This window comes from Engraulis encrasicolus, chromosome 3 (genome assembly GCF_034702125.1).
Source record: "Engraulis encrasicolus isolate BLACKSEA-1 chromosome 3, IST_EnEncr_1.0, whole genome shotgun sequence".
Lineage (NCBI taxonomy): Eukaryota > Metazoa > Chordata > Actinopteri > Clupeiformes > Engraulidae > Engraulis > Engraulis encrasicolus.
Window position 1 is genome coordinate 15,247,388 of NC_085859.1, and position 22,500 is coordinate 15,269,887.

The window sequence follows — 22,500 nt, forward strand, 5'->3', positions numbered from 1 at the left end:
CACCTATATTGTCCGTCAGTACAATTCATTTTGAAATGTTCTTCTTTGTTGTTTTATCTTATTTGGATGTTGACTAAATTTCACTGATCCCCGTCCCAACTTATTTGAGGCGTGCTGCATTTATGAAATTAGAAATGAGTACATATGTCCCCCAAAACAATATTTTTTCTCGGTTTTAACACTTAATATGTTGTCTTTTCACTATTCTCCATCTAATGAATAGATTGAATGTTTTGAAAATGATAGCATTATGATTTTATTCACTGTTTACCAAACGTCCCAACTTCACCGGAGTTGGGTTTTGTAGTAATACTGTTGTTCTAGCTTACAACAATTTTGTGTATTTGTGCAAACGTTACTGTATATTATTAATCAAGTTGGACTGCTACAGCATGTGTGATTTTTACGATATGTCGCGGTGGCAGGGCCAGAAGTATAGCTCTGCCTGCAGAACAAAAGCATTTACGATGGTCTTTAACACTAAAAGGCCTACATTAAGAACAGTAACAGAGAACAAGGCTCATTTAAGCTCAAAGTATTTATTCAGAGGGATCGATTCTCAAGTGCTCTGCAGGATGTAAAAAATGTCCTTTGCAAGACTATTGCATTTGGCTAAGGTTCTTTGGCTACATTTTCTCAACAGCTTACCATGACAAAGTTATGGGAAATGGGCATTATTTTATGTCTACATATATGCTGTTGTATTATTTTACATTATTTCTTGGTATACACATTAGTACTGACTACATGTCAGCCCACTGAGTAGCCTCAGCCAGAGATCACCCAAAATACTTTTAAGACTCAGTGAGACACATTTCCGAAATATTATTCACTTGTTCACGATGTAGTTCACTATAGGTGTCATATCAGCTAAGTGTACACTGTACAGTAATATAATGTAAATGTAACGCAAAAAAAGTCTGCTGCTTTTTTGCCTGTAGTCTGTAGAGATTTGGCGGATCAGCAGCCTCCACAGAGGAGAAGTGTGAAGATAAGTGTGTAGTAATGTGGGGGGTTGATTGATGTGGTCTAGTCACCTATGCCAATCCCTTTCTGTGTGTCATTCTGGGTGGTGTTGTGTAATGTGAATAAAAGGGTAGTGGTTACATACCTGTTGAAGCCAGGCTAGGTGGTTGTGCAGTTTCCCCTCCTCCAGAAAGGCTCTGAGTTCCGCTGAGATGTTGAGCCACACACGGGCGTAGTGGGTCACGTTTCCCACAAACGCAAATGTCTCATTGGCCTGGAAAACAGCAGGAGGTGACATTAGCCCACATACAAAAACATGACCATACATACATCACAGGGCACCAGCACTTTCTTTCTTTTATTTTTTTGGGCAAACATAATCTCGACCTCTTGCTTGCGGTGTAGTCAATGGGGAAATAATGACTTTGTGTGCTGTGTGTGGTATTGGACTGGAACGGATCGATACGGAGGATTGAGCAATAATTTAGCCCAAACAAATCAATTGGATGACGATGATGCATGGAGGAACATGATGTGTGTGTGTGGGCTTCCACCCAGCAGAGCACTTGCCTTCTGAATGACCTTGTCCACCTGTGAGCCGATGGGGGAGTAGAGGATCTTGGGATTTGTAGTCATGAGGTGTACCAGTAAGCCCAGGTTACGCTGCTCTTTACTCGTGAAGCCCAGAGAGCTCATGTTGCCTTGCTTAAGAGCCTCAGGCTCAATTATTCTGATGAGGGCATAATAGAGGCAGAGAGAGAGAGAGGGAGAGAGAGAGAGAGAGAGAGAGAGAGAGAGAGAGAGAGATGGAGGGGGAGAGAGAGAGAGAGAGAGAGAGAGAGGGAGAGAGAAAGAGAAATCAACAGAAGAAAGGGAACTATGCAAAGAGATACATATCAGACAGAGGCCTTCTGAGTTTTCAGAAACATGATCTGATCGGTGTATTTTTCTGCTCCAAAACAACAAAGCAATTATCTGTCAATGTGTCTTTTTGTTCTATACTTTTGGAAGTGTGGATTTACAAGTAAATGCTTGACCCATTTCTTCCTGTTGTGGTCAGATATTCAAACCAATCTTATCCTCATTTTTAAAATGGGACGACTGTATACCACAAATACTATTTCACATTTCCAAACGATGCTATATTATATATAAAAATAGCCCGGCACTAGGTCGTCTTCGTAACGCATAATCCATCATCTAATCTCCCTAGCATATTGTACAGTATAATTCATAAAGCCGGAACATATCCTTTGGCACAAAACTGTATAATCCCTTTTTCTGTCCTCATTAAGTGAGTGCATGTGTGGATGGGGAGACTTGGAAATTGCCGGGATCCCAAACAGCAGATGGCCAATGGGTAAATGGGCGAACGCCTCATCATAGAGTAAGTGACCCCTGTGAAACGAGGCAGAAATAAACCGCCATAACCTCTGTGCGTACTGTATGTGCTCCTTAATTTCATCCGGGATGATCAGTGAAGTATCTCTACCACAGGAGTCAACAGTAAATCTAAAAGTAAATTCATGGTGTAAGCAGGGCTCGAGTTGTAGGGGGATGAGGGAGGATGCCATCCCCCCCACAATGAAAATGGTTTAAAATCATCCCTTCTTCACATTTTCTTCGCAACTATATTTTCAAAAAATTCTCGGCGGAGAAACCCCTGAACCCCCATAATCACAGTCCATCTCTGACTATCCTCCCTGCTTTGATTTTACAACTCGATCACTGGGTGTAAGTAGTAAGTAAGTAAGTAAGTAAGTAAGTACAACGCTGGCATATGATATTACATAGCTGTTACACCAGTTAGCCCATTGTACCTAATGAGTTACTAGATAGAAAGTGTTGTTACTGAAAGACACTAAAAACTTTAACACAAATTTGATCCAGCCAGCGCAGTCAGCCGATCATAAGACAAGTACACAGGTCTACTGGTTACTAAGGTAGGTTACTTGTGTTGGAGGGAAACAGTGTTTCTTTTTTCACTTTTACTTTTACTTTTAACACATTTGATCTCGAATGCATTCTACAACTACTACACACAAAATCAGACAGCGTAAAGTAGTAGAACTACTATAGTAAATTACATAATGTAGTTGTTACACCAGTTAATCTACTATACCAAAAGGATACCTAATGAAGGTTTTCTTCTTCTTTTTCTTCTATTTTATCCAGCACTTCTACTTTGTCCAGCACTTTGGACAGCTACCTCTCTTGTAATTTACAGTGTAAAGAGTTTTATACATAAAATTGACTTGACTTGACTTTATACAACCCTGTATATAATATGTTGTGTTTTGTTTTAATTTGACAGCTTAGTGGAAGCATGTAGGCATGTAGATAAAGTACATGTATGATATGTTGGATTAATGTATTACCAATTTAACCTAGTAGGCTAAGCTGTTGCTTAGTACATGCCTTACAGTACAAGTTACTTATGTAGGCATTAAAATAGTATGTATTAGTGCTAATAGATGTAACTAAAATAAAATGTTACCCTATCTATTACAAAGTATATGTTGAGTACTTGTTACTCTAATAAAATAAACGGTGAGGCTTGTTTACCTGGTGAGACACTTTGTATGTGACATTTATTGCCGCTCACATACTACAGACTGAAGTCAGGCAAAGCATATCGAACACGGAGTCAATGCGCTCCTCATAGGGTAAACCAATCGATAACAGAACATTCTAACAATATACTACATCCTCCCTTTTTAAGCATGAGAATCATATTTAACTTTACTGTAGTTCTGCATCTTTAAATTATCATTTTAAGAATTACCACAAGATATAAACAATTGCATTATGCATTTCAAAAGACATCATCATACTGTAAAAACAACCTGTGGATCACATAGCATACAATTAAAAACATTTTATCATTCATAGTCTTTCATTCACGTTTGTCTTTCTGTTCTTTTTTTTTTTTTCAAAGACACAGATGATGTTTTTCTTTTTTTTTTATGTGTCTGTTCTTTTTTTTTTTTCAAAGACACAGATGATTCTTTTTTCTTTTCTTTTTTTTTTTTTTGTTTTCATGTGTCTGTCTCTTTTTTTTTTTTTTTCCAAAGACAGTTGATATATATATATTTTCAGTCTCTCTGTGGAAGAAAAATTGGGTAAGTATTCACCTCATTAAACAAGAACAAGTATACATAAACAAAGTCAGAACTTGACTTATCTGTAGGCAGGACTCAAGTGTTATTTCAACTCATAGTCCTTGAACCTTGCAGGAATCTTCACGAGTCTCCCACTTCTGGTGCTGTAGGTGGGCGCAGCTGGAGTGGGACTGGAAGGCTCACAGGCTGGTGTGCGTTGGTCTCGCTGGGCCTGTGACGCGCTGTCCTCTCTGTGTGAAGCGATGGGCTGCTCTGGAAGATCGTCGTCGTCCTCTCGATGAAGACTGGGGTGGATTCTCCGCAGATGACGTCGATTTCTCCGGAACGTGACACCACTGGGTGTCTGGACGTTGTATGCACGTGGTTCCTCTCGCTTGTGCAGGACTGTAGCTGGTTCCCAGCCACGACGTGTTGACATGTGCACTGTTGTACCAGGAGCAAACTCTGGCAGTGTCTTTGTGTTGTGGTTGTAGTAGTGCACTTGCCTGGCTTGAAGGTGTTTCAGCCGTGAGTGGAATCCGTGTGGCACAGCTGGTTGCAGAACAGCTGTGGAGGTCGGCAGGGTGCTTCGCAGTACTCTTCCCATCAGGACTTGTGCTGGTGAAAACTCTGTTCCAGTCACTGGAGTGTTGCGTAGTGACAGGAGAGCTAAGTGCGGGTCTGTGCCGGCCTGTGTTGCTTTCTTAAGTGCATGTTTCACAGTCTTTACCATTCTCTCTGCTAGGCCGTTCGACTGTGGATATCCAGGGCTGGAGTGGATGAGTTTTATGCCCCACGACGATGCAAACTGTCGCATTTCAGAGCTGGCGAAAGGGACGTGATCGCTTACCAGCTCCTTCGGGATTCCATGTCTGGCGAAGATGGTCTTCATTTTGCGTATGACTGTGTGGGCGGTTTTGTCAGGTAAGTTGAGCACTTCTGGGTACTTTGACATGTAGTCCACCATTAGGAGATATGACTGTCCGTGTAGCTCAAAGATGTCTGCACCAATCTTCAGCCATGGCAGCTCAGGTATCTCGTGTGGAATCAGGGGTTCTTTCTGATTTTGTGGCTGGTGTTGTTGGCATGGGCGGCATTTCTCCACCTGGTTTTCGATGTCGTGCTTCATACCTGGCCAGTACATCACCTTTCTTGCGTGCGCTTTCGACCGCAGTATCCCCTGGTGTGCGAGGTGCAGTCTGTCAAGCATCTGCTGCTTCACACTCTGTGGGATCACAATCTTGTCACCAGTCATCAGGATGCCATCCCTGATGCTGATGTTGTGTCGCATCGACCAGTACCGGTGTAGGTTGGTGGGAACACTGCGCTGTCGCCTCGGCCAGCCTTTCTTGTGTAGCTCAATCACCTGTTGCAGTGTGCTGTCTGTCGCCGTGGCCCCCTTGAGCTTTGAGAGTGTGTCTTCGTCGAGTGCGGCTGTGGCCTCCATTGCGTGCACTACTCTCTCCTCGAACAGGTCTTCCTTCACGTCATCCTTGCAGTCACTGACAACAGTGCGGGACAGGGTATCTGCGACATGCATCTCCTTGCCTGCTGTGTAGACGATTCTCAGGTCATAGCGTTGGAGCTGCAATAGCATGCGCTGGAGTCGTGCTGGTGCCTTGCTCAGGTGTTTTTTGAAGATGACTTCTAGGGGCTTATGGTCAGATTGTACAGTCACTGTGTTGCCATAGACATACTGGTGAAAGCGTTTGGTGGAAAAGACTATTGCCAGCAGCTCTTTCTCTATCTGAGCATAATTCTTCTCAGAGTCTGTGAGTGCTCGTGATGCATAAGACAGTGGCCTACCTTCCTGCAGCAGACAGGCGCCGAGTCCGTCTTTCGATGCGTCGCACTGTATGGTGAGTGGCTTGCTCTGGTCGTAGAACTGGAGTACTGGTGCTTGCATGAGGGCGGTCTTCAGCTTCTCCAATGCAGCGGTGTGTTGGTGGCTCCAGTGCCAGGCAGCGTCCTTTCGTAGCAGCTCTCTGAGTGGGCTTGTGATGCTGGCTTCATTTGGGATGTATTGGCAGAGGTACCTTGTCATTCCCAGCAGTCTCTGTAGTGCTTTCTTGTCGTCTGGCTGCGGCATGTCTCTGATGGCGAACACCTTGGACTCGTCCGGCTTCACTCCCTTCGTGGTGACTACATGGCCCATGTATTTGACTGAGTCCACTTTGTACTGTATTTTGTCTTTGTTGAATTTGATGTTGTTTTTCTGTGCAGTGTCCATTACTTTTTGTAGAATGGCATCATGCTCTTCTTCAGACGCAGCGGCGATGATCATGTCGTCTGCAATGATGTGCACTCCTTCAATGTTGCCGAATGTCTCACAGTTCTTTTGCTGGAAAACCTCGCTGGCGGACTTGATGCCAAAAGGAAGTCTCTTAAAGCGGAACCTGCCCCACGGTGTGCTGAATGTGCAGAGCATCGATGAGGGCTGGTCCAGACTCACTTGCCAGTATCCGTCCTTTTCGTCTAGGATGGAGAAGATGGTTTTCCCTGACAGCCGGTGTAGTACTTCTTCTGGAGTTGGTATTGAGAAGTGCTGTCTCTTGATCGCCTCATTCAGGTCTCGAGGGTCCAAGCACACCCTGAGTGTCCCGTTTTTCTTCTCTGTGATGACAAGGCTATTTACCCATTCTGTGGGCTCCGTCACTGGTGCGATGACATCTCTTTCGACGAGGTCTTGTAGCGTCGTTTTCAGACGGTCCATGACAGCGATGGGGATTTTTCTGCAGCCGTGCACAACTGGGGCCACATGTGGGTCTGTGTGGATGTGGTGCACCCCAGGAAACTGTCCCAGCCCACTGAAGACGGAGGGGTAGGCGTCCACTAGCTCCTCTTTCGTGGCTGGCGCTTTGAGTGCGATGGTCTGCATTCTTTTCACCAGCTGCAGCTGTTCACATGCGTCTCGGCCCAGGATCGGAGTGGAGGAGTGCTTGGTGATGAAGAACAGAAGATCTGTCGTCGTTCTGGCCACATCGCAGGTAAGTTTCACGGTGCCCTCCGGCTTCAGACGTGTTCCTCCATAGGCGACGAGTGTGATGTGTGTGGGTTGCAGCTGATGAGGACCCGGAATCTTCTGCAAAATGCTCAGAGGTAGCACATTTGCATCTGCCCCAGTGTCCAATTTAAACTTGACCTCTGTGTCTTTTATGTTGGCTGTTGTGTACCACGAATTATCTTGTTGAGTGCGTTTGGGTTGAGTACAGGACATTGTAGATATGAACAGTGACTCTACCTCAAGATCGTGTACGCCCCGGGCAGTGGCTCCTCTGTCTTGTGTTGACGCACACATCTTCGCGTAGTGGTTCTTCTTGTTGCAGTTGTGGCAGATGACACCGAATGCTGGACACTGACGAGGTTTGTGCGCCCCGCCGCACTTTCTGCATTTGTTTACACTGCTCGCTGTCTGTGCCTTCCTCTCAGGTGGTCGTGAAATTTTTTTGGCGACTCTCCCCATGTCGTAGCTGGCAGACACCTTGTGAAGAGCCTCTACGGATGCCTCTGGCTGCGCCGATCTCATGGCTCGCATCTGTGATCTGGTAACCTCGGCTGCTCTACAGATATCAACTGCTTTATCCAGAGTTAAGTCCGTTTCACGCAGTAATCGCTCTTTCACGCGAACGTCTGGTACAGAAAACACAAGTTTGTCTCTTATCATGTCATTCTCTGTTTGTCCAAATTCACAGTTCTTACATTTTTGGCGAAGTTCAGTCACGAACTGGTCTACGTTGACTCCCTCAGATATTGGCAGTGACCAGAACGGATGGCGCTCGAATACAATGTTCTTTTTCGGAATGCAATACTTTCTGAATGCATCCAGTATGTGCTTCACTGTTAGCTCACCGGGCTGTCCATCCTCACCCGCTTCGACGAACACATCCATTGTGTTGTATATCTCGAGCGCTTCCTCACCGACCGTATGTAGCATGATTGCCACTTTCACCGGTTCAGCTTTTGTGTCCGCTCCCGTAGCCGTCATATACAGCTGAAACCGTTGCGCCCATCGGCGCCAATTCTCGCTGATGTTGCCGGTTAGCACTAGCGGTGCTGGAGGTTTGAACTGGTCCATGATAGCTTGCTAACGTTAACGTACGTTCGATCACTGAAGACGTTAAAACTAAACTTTTCTTTCCACAGCGGAGGATCAAACGAAAACTGTTGTAGTCTCGCGTCTCATATGGAGTAAGAAAAGACCACTTCTGACACCATGTTGAGTACTTGTTACTCTAATAAAATAAACGGTGAGGCTTGTTTACCTGGTGAGACACTTTGTATGTGACATTTATTGCCGCTCACATACTACAGACTGAAGTCAGGCACAGTGTTGCCAGATGTGTCTGACCAAATCCCGCCCAAAAGGTTCTCAAAAACCGCCAAAATGCGCTAAATTCCGCCCAAATTCAACAAATTACATTGACTTCTATGGGCCCAAAACGGCTTAAAAAACCGCCAAATGGCCAATTTTTCCCATTTTTCCCCGCCGACACTCATCTCAAATAGCCCAATGGGGCGGGCACCCGCCCAATCTGGCACCACTGGTCAGGCAAAGCATATCGAACACGGAGTCAATGCGCTCCTCATAGGGTAAACCAATCGATCACAGAACATTCTAACAATATACTACAGTATACACTATCTATTACATTATATGTAATCTGACTACAGATGAGACAATGTTTGCTGTTGTCACAAATAAAGGAAACCCAGAATATCTGGCTCAGTGTTAATTGAGTGTGTTACTTTAATGTGAATTCTCATTCATGAAAACCCTCAAACAAGCCATTGTTTGCAACAAGCGTGACACACATTCTTGCCTCGGGATGTGTGATGTATTTTCTGACAGAAGCAAGTGGTTTTACTGTTTCAACAAAACACCGTTTTGATGAGTAACAACCCATGAAAAGCCACCACCATTTATGAGGCATTCTTCATTGCTGATTATGGGTACAGCACATTACATTTAGCTGACGCTTTTATCAAAAGCGACTTGCAGCTATTTACAGGACTTTGGTTACAGTCCTTTGAGCAATGCGGGGTTAGGTGCCTTGCTCAAGGGCACTTCAGTCATGGATGGAGGTGAGGGGAGAGGTAAGGGTGAGATTCGAACCTACAACCCCCTGATCTTAAGACTACCTCCCTAACCATTATGGTCTGTCAAACTTTAGACTAGAATAGAATAAAATAGAATAGAATGGAATAGGGGGTAACACTTTACAATAATGGTACATGAATAATAACGGAATAATGTTGGAAGTAATGTATGATTCATGGTGAATTAACACATAATTTATGTATGCAGTGATGTTTAATCTATTATTAGTCAATGAGGAGTCACTATTGTAGTCATGATGACTCACCATTAAGTAATTGTGGTACAACCAAGGGTAATTAATGGTGTGAATTACAAGTGTCAATATATCATATATTAACACTGCTGATGAAAATCCTGATATATTGATCCAATCATACATGAATCCAACCTTAATTAATGATGCGTGCGTAATAATGGAATAATGTTGTAAGTAATGTCATCAGAGATGTGGACTCGAGTCCTGTGACTCCGACTTGAGTGTGACGAGTCAGGGGTGTGAAGACCAATCTTCTGTGTTTTGTTTGCATCCAGTTTTTAATAGCCTATCTCTGTGGTTCTCAACCTTTTTTTAAAGGCCAACTTCCGATAAAACTCAGTTTTACTCACTCCTTTCGAAGATCGGACGGTCACCCCAAGTTAAACTCACTTGCAAGGCTCTCATAGCGGTGCGTCAACTCTCCTGGCTGTGTTTCCCGGTGTTTCCCAATTTACATCAATAATGCAGAGAAACGAGCGAATCACGAAAGCCTTTCTGTGTTTCGTCACGTCGAAAGAAGGCGTTGCCCACAAAGGTTTATATCGACCCATTTATCTAAAAACATGTCGAGTAATTTTTTTCTGCTTGTTTTCAAAACAAGCAACGTCTGGTGGCCCGAAACATAGCTTAGCTTAGCTATCAGCTGGTTGCTACTCTCAGGTACACACACAGCACAAAGCCTCATACATAAAGCCTGCTCACTCCGGTTGCTCCGTGCCTACAGCTCGCCTAGGGGTCGCTGTCGAAAGAGCACAGCCCTGAATGGAGCCTGCACGCCTCCGTTGGCGCCCCTATAGTGCAGTACCACCCGGGGAAGTGGCGACTCTGTTTCCCATTACATTCCCTCCAGGAGCTGGAGGACTGAGCCAATCAGAGACGCGTTTCTTTGAGAGCAGGAGGAGTGAGCCAATCAGAGACGCATTTCCACGAGAAACACGGAACACTCTCTCGTTTCTCCACAAGCCACCTTGCCAGCTTGCAAAAACGTCTTGAAACAAAGCAACCAGAACGTTTTTTAAAACAGGACCAACGCGTAACACATTCAATAACAATTGGGAACACGGCAATATTATTTAAATTACGTTGAGAGGCGATCTTTAAGGAAACGCCCACTGGACCTCATCGTAAGCCTCCCAACGCCCCCTTGACCTGATCATAAGCCTGCCAATGCCCCTCTTAGTATTAAAAAATAAAATGGACTATCTGCTTTAATGGGAACTAAGCCCCGCCCACTCTCACCTGTATCCTTCTCAACGCCCCCCTAGAGCTCTACAACGCCCCCTGGGGGGCTGTACTGCCCCCGTTGAGTAACGCTAGCCTATCTAAATAAATGTAGACCTGCATGGTTAGGGCAATATCATGTTTTCAAAGGCACACACAGAATAGGCTGGGGCGTTTTAAGCCTCATTGTGAAGCTACTGTGGTACCAATGCAATTTTTGTATGTATAGGCCTTTCTGGGTAATTTCATGCATATCAATGTGTGACTCAGTGTAGTAGGCCTATTTTCAGGTCAGAAATAAAGTCTTGAAAAAAATCTAGCCCCCTGACCACTTTCACCTAGGCATCCCTAGCTTAGTCTATTTTTTCCTCAGTGAAATTAAATGGTTTTACAACCAGGACTAGTTATGACCTGTCTGACCTGTGATTGAGATATGACTGGATCCATATGGCAGGATTATTATCCACAGTGGTGATGCTGACATTACTTACAACATTATTCCATTATTACTCATGCATCATTAATTAAGGTCGGATTCATGTATGATTGGATCGATATATCAGGATTTTCATCTGCAGTGTTAATATATGATATATTAACACTTGTAATTCACACCATTAATTACCCTTGGTTGTACCACAATTACTTAATGGTGAGTCATCATGACTACAATAGTGACTCCTCATTGACTAAGTAAGGGTTAACGTTCGGCGAGAAGGTCGCTACCGTGGAATAGCAGCACGACAGAGAGAATCTTTAGACCCCGACGCGGAGCGGAGGGGTCTTGTTCTCTCTGAAGTGCTGCTATTCCACAAAGCGACCGACTCGCCGAACGTTAACCTGCTTATTATATGGATATACTTAAATGATTCACACATGGCGGGGGCATTTCTTTAGGCCTATTTAATGTTAAGATTGTTGCTGCGCAAAACAAAACAGTGCCGTTGTGGAACACCGCTAGGCAACAGCTAGGTAGCCAGGACAACAGGTGTAGTCTATCACAGCAGCTGATTAGAGTCTTGTTGAAAAGTCGCTTTAGCAGTGAAAAGTCTTGTTGCCATTGACAGCGGTCTGTTATAGACCAACCCGTCCGTTATCGAAAAATAACAGACGTCCGAACGTTGGGGAGCCCCGTTGAAATGAATGGAGCATTCGACAGATGACGTCACAACCATATAATAATAATAGATTAAACATCACTGCATACATAAATTATGTGTTAATTCACCATGAATCATACATTACTTCCAACATTATTCCATTACAAATAATGCACCATTATTGTAAAGTGTTACCGAATAGGGTGTTAGGAAGCGCTGTGGTGCGGTGCACTAACATGCATGTCCTAGGTTCATATCAGGACCCATGTTCAAATCAGCCGTGTGTCATTTCCCAACCTTGCCCCCTCTCCGTCCCCTATTCTGTCCCTGCCCAGTGTTGCCAGATGTGTCTGACCAAATCCCGCCCAAAAGCTTCTCAAAAAACGCCAAAATGCGCTAAATTCCGCCCAAATTCAACAAATTACATTGACTTCTATGGTCCCAAAAGCGGCAGAAAAAAACGCCAAATGGCCAATTGTTCCCGATTTTTACCCGCAGACGCTCATCCCAAGTAGCCCAATTGGGCGGGCACCCGCCCAATCTGGCAACACTGTCCCTGCCCCCTCTCAAACGGTTCTATTCCAATAACGGCAACAGAATAAAATAGAACAGAGTCACATGAAATGAGTCATTGTCACAGAAGAACATAATCACATTGCGAAACCAACACATCAGACTGATAACATGAAAAGCTGTCTCTCACTCTCTTTCTCTTTCTCTCTCAGATACATCAAGCCCATCTGTGCACTTCAGGCTCAACACACCTGTTGTTCCCACACAGGATCGGCTGCAGTCCGGCCCACAGCTGCACAAAGGCGGAGAACTGCGAGCGCGGGTTCTCCCCCTCCGCCTCCTTTGGACTCGTTCCTCCTCCCGCTCCTCCTCCTCCTCCTCCTCCTCCTCCTGCTCCTCCTCCTCCCTCCGCTCCTCCTGGGGTGTCTGTGGTGTTAGGGCCCCAGGTCGTGGTGCTGGCGCTACTGCTAGTCAAGTCAAGTTAAGTCAAGTGTACTTTATTGTCAAAAATCTACGTAAAAGGGTTAGCACAGAAGTTTGAAATTGCGTTTGACCAGTCTCCAATGTGCAGTTTAACCAGAGAGGTTAACTAAAAACATTTAAATAAGACATTGGCAATAATCTCTCTCTCTCTCTCTCTCTCTCTCTCTCTCTCTCTCTCTCTCTCTCTCTCTCTCTCTCTCTCTCTCTCTCTCTCTCTCTCTCACACACACACACACACACACACACACACTCACACACACACACACACACACACACACACACACACACACACACACACACACACACACACACACACACACACACACACAGACACACACACACACACTACACTGACCTGCTAGAACTACTACCACCACTACTGCTGCTGCTGGTGCTGCTGTTGGAGCTCCAGGGGGTTCCAGAGGTGTTGGTGGGCGGGGAGGCCGGGTGTCCGCCGCTGGGAGCGCAGGCCCCTTTAGGCAGCAGGCGAGCCAGGCCGGAGAGCAGGTCCACGTCCCTCAGGAGGCGCTCCACATCAGCCAGGTCCTTCAGCAGGGCGCCCAGGTGGGACTGGGAGATCACGCCAGAGACGTTAGCCTGGTCAAGACGTAACTGAAGAGAGAGGGAGAGGAGAGGGAGAGGAGAGGGAGAGGAGAGGGAGGGAGGGAGGAAGGGAGAGAGAGAGAGAGAGATAGGGAGGGGTGGGGAGGGGAGAGAGAGAGATAGGGAGGGGGGGGGAGGGGAGAGAGAGAGAGAGAGGGAGGTAGGTAGGTAGGTAGAGAGAGGGGGGGGGGGCGAGAGAGCGAGAGATAGAGAGAGGGACAGAGGGAGCGGGGAGGGAGCGAGAGAGAGAGAGACAGAGAGAGGGAGCGAGACAGAGAAAGTGACAACAAAGAAAGAGGGACAACAAAATATACAGAATTTGAACAATTCTTTGCTTTTATGAAACTTTTATGAAAATATGTCTCTACTATATATACTATATATAAAATATATCTATATCTCGGGTAAAGAGAGAAAGGGTGTAAGAAATAAACACCTGGAGAACTGAGAAAGTACATGAAGGGTGAAAAAAGGACAATAAGAAAAGTCAATGGGTGTATGGGGAATGATCGGAGGAGAATCGAGGAGGGAAGCTAAATGAGATGGAGGATTGAAGATTATGAGTCTACGGCACAGTCACAGATGACAAAACAAAATGGCTCCCCTCGGGATGTGTGGAAAGAAAGAAAACATTTAAAAAAGGAAACTGTGTCGCCTTTAATTTCATTTTCGCTTCAGCTCCTCTTAGCCAAAAGCTGCTCTATACCTTTTCAACTATGCGCTGAGTGTCTATTTGTTCTTTTAGTGCCTGGCTCATCTCGCCGAATCTCTCAGCCCGTTGGACAGCCCCTCCACCACATACTGCCGTTCGATAGGCCTGGAGCAGTGTCTGTTGCTTCTCGGGAACCAACAGGATTTGGCCCAGCTTGCTGTTCCCGCCTCCGTCTCCACAAGTGAGTGCCTCGAGCTCTGTGCTAGTCAGCAGAATCCCCTGCGGCAGAGGAATAATGATCGTCAAAATAAAAGACGGCTCAAGGGATAGAGTTGGCTTAGTGATAAACACCGAACGGAAATGAGATAATTAAAACACAAACGCCTCAATTATGTAACACTTTAAAAAATGCCTCCCTTTTCAAAGTACCGTTAATGCTCTAAATAATCGTTATTAAAGGCAGACGTGGAAAAGGCAAATGAGAAGGTAATTAAAACTTGTAATTATGTAAAACTTTACAATTTCCTGTAAGTCCTGTCCTTTTTTGCTTTATTTTCCACTTCCTTTTCCAGTTCGTGTACTGTGTTCTGCAAAACCTTGCAGAATGCAATGATTTTGCACTCTAAATAATACATTCACTCAAGACAAAAAAACCCAACAACTTTGTCTTTTTGGAAATTGATAGTAGAAAACTGTATTCGAACAATAACACACTCTACCTCCAGCTCCTTGAGTCCCTGAGGGTCAAACTTCTGGCCCAGTGTCCCTCCGTGTCTTGTCACTCAATACAACAAAAAACACTTTGTGTTTTTGGAAATTGAGAGTAAAAAAACTGTATTGGAACAATAATATACTCTACCTCCAGCTCCTTTAGTCCCTGAGGGTCAAACTTCTGGCCCAGTGTCCCCCCGGCGAGCCCCAGGGCCTGGGACAGCAGGTGCAGGAGGGCCTCCTGATGGGTCACTTTACCAGGGTCCTGTAGGGCCTTGTGGATCAGGCCCCCCTCCAGACTACGCCAGCCCCCCAGGAGCTGCTTCTGGAGGAGGAGAGGAGAGGAGGAGGAGAGGAGAGGAGAGGAGAGGAGAGGAGAGGAGGAGGAGGAGGAGGAGGAGGAGGAGGAAGAGAAGAAGAGGAGGAGGAGGAGAGGAGGAGACGAGAGGAGACGAGAGAAGCGGAGAGGAGAGGAGAGGAGAGGAGGAAGAGAGGAGAGGAGAGGAGGAGGAGGAGGAGGAGGAGGAGAGGAGAGGAGAGGAGAGGAGGAGGATAGGGGAGGAGAGATAGAGGAGAGGAGAGGAGAGGAGAGGATAAGAGAGGAGAGGAGAGGAGAGGAGGAGGATTAGAGGGGAGAGATAGAGGAGAGGAGAGGAGAGGAAAGGAGAGGAGAGGAGAGGAAAGGAAAGGAGAGGAGAGGAGGAGGATAAGAGGGGAGAGGGGAGGAGAGATAGAGGAGAGGAGAGGAGAGGAGAGGAGAGGAGAGGAGAGGAGAGGAGAGGAGAGGAGAGGAGAGGAGAGGAGGAGAGGAGAGATAGAGGAGAGGAGAGGAGAGGAGAGGAGAGGAGAGGAGAGGAGGAGAGAGGAGATGAGAGGAGAGGAGAGGAGGAGAGAGGAGATGAGAGGAGAGGAGAGGAGAGGAGAGGAGAAGGATAGTAGAGTACAGTACAGTAGAATAGAGGAGAGGAGAGGAGAGGGATAGTAGAGGAGAGTAGAGTATAGTACAGTACAGTTAGATTAACACAACAATATGAAAAATAATAACATGAAAATAAAAATGAAATAAATAGAATATGTTGATTAAAAAGACGAGAAATAAAAAGAAAAACTTAGGGACAAGGTATGCTGAGTAATAATAAAATACTAAAATGGTATAATATTCACAGGAATCAGAAAGTTTAGACTAAAAAAGAATGGCATATGATCACAAGGATCAATGTTGACAACCCTAAAATAATGAACTGAACAAAATTATTTCAGTGCTTGTAGTAATGGGAAATTCGACAGAGCACAGAGAAACAGAAAAAAAACTTGTACTGTATCAGTTTTTTGGGCGCTTTGCTTATCACATGGGCTTCAAACACACTAATTATGTTTTAATTTAGGAGGAGAAGGCTTTTTCTCTGTAGTTTGAATGGAGAAGAATACATTATCTGAAATGTAAGGCATCCTAAGAAGAAAACGACTTGGTGTAGCTTTCAAGAAGGACCCAACCCAAACATTGAACTGCTTCCCAGCCTTTCGCAAAACAGTAATTGACTATTGTGCCTGTTTGACGGATATCTTTGACTTTGAAAACAGAAGGCAGGTAGAGCAGACCTCACAGTGTTACAGACACACAGTTATTCCCAAATGGTTGCATTTAGCAGTAAGCAGAGGCAACTGTGTGTCTTTATAGTTCTGAATGATTGCGCTTCTGAGATGTAAATGTTTTTGTACAGCTGTTTTAGAGATAATAAGTGAGGATGTGGCGATATCTGTGGCGACATAATGGCTTTGCCTTGTTTGTCATGGACTGCTGCCAGCATGGGACTTAATTAGATATGGCAGTGAAGAACATACAGGACACTAGTGGGAGTGAGAGATGGGGTAAGGGTTAGGAAATGACCCAGGCCAGATTCGAACCTGGGTCTCCATGGGCCAATAGTAATTAAAAGTACTAGTACTTTGCTATTGGTATTAGTGTTTAAAAGTCCCACCGTTGTGTTGGAGTCTGTTATTGTGCTGGGCTATACTTGTAAATAAGATACTATACTAAAGATAAAGATAATAAAGATAATATACTAAATAGTGATCCTTCTGCTGTTTGATGACAACTTTTCTGCATCATCAAGAATAATATACAACTTTCAAGCACAAAATCAAAGTGACATGACCTTGCTTTCTAAATGACATTGGGCCACACTAGTTGTCACTGATGGGCCCCCTATGAGGTCATGGGCCCGTAAAACTACATTCACATTACATTACATTACACTTAGCTGATGTTTGTATCCAAAGCGATTTACAGTTTTTAGCTACAGGGTATGGGATACAGTCCCTGGAGCAATGTGGGTTTAGGTGCCTTGCTCAAGGGCACGGGAGTGGTAAGGGTGAGATTTGAACCTGCAACCCTCTGATGTAAAGGCCAGCGCTCTAACCACTGACCCATGGCTGCCCCGACATTCGTCGTCGCTACTAGTTACTCGCTCATCATTCGCTCTCGCTCACTTGCCTACTTGCTACTCGCCACTCGGTCATGGAACGTTCGCTTAATGTTCCCACGGGTTCAACTGCCACTGCAAAAGCTGTGAAAGTTAATTGACAATAATTTAAACTGTGCATTCCAATTGTTTGCTTGCTTCTCTCGAAGTTAGAACATTTTTTATCTAACGTGGCGAAAGCAGGTTCATCTGGGTGACACACAGTCACTTGTGGAAAAGTTCAGCGCCAGGTATGAACGCGGGTGGTTTGCAGGTAAGCACTTTAGTGTCGAACGTACAGTAACTGGTGTGGGTACCGGCACCGGCACCGATCTGGTCGGCCTGGTAAAACAGTATGATGCTGTATGTAGATCAGAAAATGACCAATGCGGCCCAGGTGGCTGAGGTCATGACATTGATATGTTTGATTTAGCTAATCACATAATGGCTCTGGCTTGACAGCTGGGACATTCAGAGATATGAACCTTCCAATTATTTTTCACTGAACCGCGTCATTGCTCATTACCATGATATTAGCTTAACTGCAATCGCTGAAATTCACTCTGGTCGCTCTGGTCGCTTCGCTCCTGACGAATTTGCTTTGGTCGCTTTAGTCCCCGACCCTCCATAGGAAAATAATGAATCGCTCACGTCGTTCAGGTAGCGTGGGTCACTGATGATGGGCTAGACCCGAAACGTTTGTCCCCTGTCTGTCGGTTTTATTTACTTTTTTCGGCTTTGTTTAATACAGTTTTTGATTCTGCATTCAGCTCCAGTGTGTGACTCCTTTCTTCCTTTTCATTATACTGCTCTTGGAATTACGCACCGAGCGATACGCTCGGGATAAGACATTGGCGCGGACGCCACTCCACCATTACTACTCACGCTTGGTGTGTACACATGGGTTAAGTGTGCTCTAGCTCTCACCTCCAGCTGCAGGACCTTCTCTCCTGGACTGTGGGCCGCACTCGTCAGTCCCTCCGTCAGGATCCCAGCATCCCCACTACCCACTTTTGCATAAGACCCAAAGACAACGTTGTACACCTGGAGGAACAATTGGACAGTAAAGCAAGAGCAGGCAAGTTCATTTGTATATGTAGCACTTTCAATTTGCTTAACAAAACTAAAAGCAAAAAAAGAGTATGTTGACACATTCCAAACAATATAAGTGCAAAAAACACGGTAGGTAGAGCAAATGAAAAAGAAGGGAAAAAATGCCAGACAAACAGCATTTAGCAAGTGACAAGTTCGCTATTTTACAATGTTTCCAAACTGTTTGTGATTAAATGCAATGTTTAAAAGACACATTTGCTGAACAGACACAATTGCTGAACTGATAATTTTCAGTTGCTCTTGTAAAAAAAAAAAAAACTTGAGGAGATGCACAGTTAGCTATTGTGTTCTTTATTTATATAAGCGTAGCCAGTGTCTCATGTCAGTTTTTTTCTGTATTTATGTACAGTATGTACACAACTGGACACTTTAATTTTCCTCAGGATTAATAAATAATACTCTAATTTACTCTGCTAGCAACATTATTGTAAGATGCCCTGAGAAAGTCTGACCTCTTTCAGATTAACAGGGGAGGAGAGCAGGAGGCTGGCCATGTCATTGGCTAGAGACAGGTTCCGAACCAGGAACTGCTGGAATGCTGATTGGTTCCTCAGCACACTGCCCACTGTGAAGCCTGAGAAGACAGCAGACATACACAATTAGCAACACAATTTCATTGTATTTAATTTAATTTCATCTCATTTTATTTTATTTTTATGTATGTATGTGTATATGTGTTTCAGTTTGTGCCTTGGGATTGGGGTTATTGTGTGTCTTTTAAAATTACAAAACTTCAATAAAGAAAAACTGATTACAACTAGCACCACCACCCTAAACATGTACTGTACCCAGTGCCTTTTGTACTAAGGATCCTTGTGCTATTCCCAAGAAAATACTCAGCCGGACACAATGTAGAAGTGCTGTCTTCTGTGTTCATTCTGCGAAGGATACTATAAAGCGCCATAGAATGAACGCTGACTGTAATACTAAGACAACAAAATACAAAGTCCAATTCTTGTGTTTAACAAGACGGCAGCTACATAGACACGCCCATAGAGCTTGAAAGTGACGTCATTTCCCCTGATTTCATGGGACGTCAACGGCATTTTTAGCCGAAAATCGTAGCATGTAATCCAATGGCGGTATTAAAATGATATTTCAATCCCCTCCGAGTTGTGCCACGAGCTCCACATATGTTGTTTCTGATATTTTTGTTTAATTTTTCCTACGAGCCCCTAAACTTTTTAGACAGCTGTGTTTATTCACATTTTTCATGCAGACGGCCTAGGAAACAAAACATTGATACTTCTGCATGAATAATCTTTATCTAGCCTCTTAAACAGCATATTTGTAGCCCAGCGCATGTAATGACTGAGATCGGAAGATATTTACTCGCTACCATGTTGTTAGATGGTCAGCTTAGGTCCCGTGAAATGCGGAACTAAGGGGCGGGACTTTCAAGCTCTATACCACAAGGTGCACACAGAGAAGGGGAAGAGTGTGAGGGGGGCATCTGTGACGTTGTCAATCTTTAAACTTTGCATCATTCTATCATAGCTTGTATGGAAATATTGAGACCAAATCCAACACCAGACAAAATTGAGAAACTTTCTTGCTATGTTAGACATTCCCTCATTATCAGAAGAGACACTGGAATAAGTTTGGTAGTGGAGTAAACCTCCCTCCTTAAGACGCATACAGATGCGCTGGCAACAGAGCTAGCAGCCTGACTGCTTAGCTCACTAGCTAGTGCGTCTGCCTCCCAAACTGATGTTTGCTGGGAGGTCGAGAGTTCAATCCCTGAGTTGCAAACTGCACAGGATGTAGGGCTGCAAAAGTAATTTTGGCCAAGTCCATTTTAAAAAATGCAAATAGCGATTTAATCCTGATCGCACAGGGTGCAACGTAGTGGGCTGCCTTTGGGCGTTCTTGAAGCCAGAACATGTTGACGGGCTGGTGTTTCTGGCCAAAAATAAGTACATCTGCCTCAGCTTCCTGCTATTACCTTTAACATAATTATTACAATTCAGTTTTATTCTGCTCTTCCCTTGTAAAATACATTCTTGGCTGTACTTCATTTAAATCACATTCTTCACAACATTAAACTGTTTATTGTTGTTGAATAATCGTGACGTCAACTGTGATCCAAATAATCATGATAATCATTTTTTCCATAATAGTGCTAGCCAGGGCGAATAGCCGACTGTTGACTCCGTCAATCAGTCTGGCAAAAGCCATGAGGAATCCGTCTCCGTGGACGATGGGAGATGGTCTGATCTTACTCTATCATTTAAATTAATTGAAGTTCCAAACTCAAATTAAAACCCATATTGTGCTTGCCTGTTACGTTATAGCGTCGCAAAAGCATACAAATAACAAAACGAAAGTGTGAATATAGTTACCTTAACCAATCAGTAACGGAGCTCGCGGGTGAGTTCTATGTCACCACTCTCAACTGTTTGCTGATTGGCGAAACACTGAGAGAACCGAGCTCGAGGCTTTTGCCAGACGATGTGCGGAGCCAAAATCTTTGGGTGGAGTATATGGATGGCGTCGCCAGGCTATAATAGTGCAGCCCTCACAGGATGACCTCGGTTACAGTGAACATTAGCCAATATACGAATCCTTTGCTAACTGCATACAGTAATATCTTTTTTAACGGTATCTCTAAATCAAAGATGTTATATAATTGCAATGTTTCTCTGCCAGGTATCTCATTTCAGAGTCTGAAGAGCTTACCGGAATGAGACTCAATCTGCTGAAATGACAAGACACATTTCTGGAGCTGGTTTAAACTTGAACTTTTGCTGCAATAAGTACAGCCATTACTGAGCGTAACACACACACACACACACACACACACACACACACACACACACACACACACACACACACACACACACACACACACACACACACACACACACACACACACACACACACACATAGACATACACACGCACACAGACAGACAGAGAGCAGAGCGCAATGTCCATGCACGCACTCACACACACACACGCACGCACGCACGCACGCACGCACGCACGCACGCACGCACACACACACACACACACACACACACAGCAGGGCAGAGCAGAGCAGTAAGCAGAGCTTCCAAAGAGACCTTTTCTACTTGGGTGAGAGAACACTTCAGTCTATGGAGCACTAATAGGGTACAGTGATCTCACCAAGGCCAGTATTAAAAATGTCTGAATTCAATAATTCGCTCTTAACGCAGCTGTGCACCTGAGAGAGAAATGTGGCAAATTCTATGCTGATAATGGAAGCTGCCCTCGTGAAAATGTCTGGCCACACTCTACATCAGTATGATGAAAACGAGCAGCAATAAACAACACAGACTGCAGTAAATACACCCCAGGCCGTGCCCTCCTAGAGACGCTACCTTCGGCGTTGCTGCTAGTCAGGGCTGCGTTTCCCAAAAACTCTTAAAGGGACACTGTGTGAGATTTTTAGTTGTTTATTTCCAGAATTCATGCTGCCCATTCACTAATGTTACCTTTTTTCATGAATACTTACCACCACCAACAAATTCAAAGTATTCATTATCACTGGAAAAAATACACTTTTCATACATGAAAATATAATTTATTACTTAGTAAACCTTCATGTAAAGATCAAATTTGGCAATTGGCAGCCCAGTTTCAATGAACAGCATAGTTGCAGTACCTTTTTTGACCATTTCCTGCATAGTGTCCCTTTAAGTAGTACTTAAGCCTAAGTAATACTTAAAGTGATACTGTCCCATTTTTGGAAATAAGTTTATTTTACACCTCCCCTTCAGTTAAATAATAGGGCTTTACCGTTTTCCTGTACTTTCAACCGTTCTCTGAATATGGCAGTGCAAATTTTACCTCCATGCTAGCCGTTAACATTGGCGGCTAACTGGTCTCATAGGAGTCAATGTTAACTGCTAGCTTGGAGGTAAAATTTGCACTGCCATACTCAGAGAACGGTTGAAAGTACAGGAGAAAGGTAAAACTCAATCATTTAACTCAAGGGGAGTTAAATATAAGCTTATTTTTAAAAATGGGACAGTATCACTTTAAGTATGAGTGGCCGCCTAAGCAATATATCAGAAATAAGTCTCACATCATCACTAAAAGCTTATACATATACTATTTTACCTCAAACATGCACTTGGCGCAACCATTTTATTTGCATGTGCGAGAAAAAAATATTGTATTTAGACCTATAAAATGATTGTATGCATAAACTTTTAGTGATGTGGTATATTGCCTAGGCGGCCCCTCATACTTAAGT

At 44.3% G+C, this 22,500-nt stretch overlaps 1 protein-coding gene across 1 annotated transcript in view; it reads right to left on the reverse strand.

Moving 5' to 3' along the window:
• abca2 (ATP-binding cassette, sub-family A (ABC1), member 2) overlaps positions 1-22,500 on the reverse strand; it is a 134,563-nt gene that overhangs the window by 74,667 nt on the left and 37,396 nt on the right. The window contains exons 6-11 of the mRNA XM_063195913.1: positions 18,732-18,853; positions 18,094-18,210; positions 14,853-15,029; positions 14,048-14,272; positions 13,146-13,350; positions 7,205-7,211 (exon numbers count right to left, since the gene is read on the reverse strand). Of these exons, the coding sequence (XP_063051983.1) occupies positions 7,205-7,211; positions 13,146-13,350; positions 14,048-14,272; positions 14,853-15,029; positions 18,094-18,210; positions 18,732-18,853 (853 nt within the window). The remainder of the gene's footprint in view (positions 1-7,204; positions 7,212-13,145; positions 13,351-14,047; positions 14,273-14,852; positions 15,030-18,093; positions 18,211-18,731; positions 18,854-22,500) is intronic.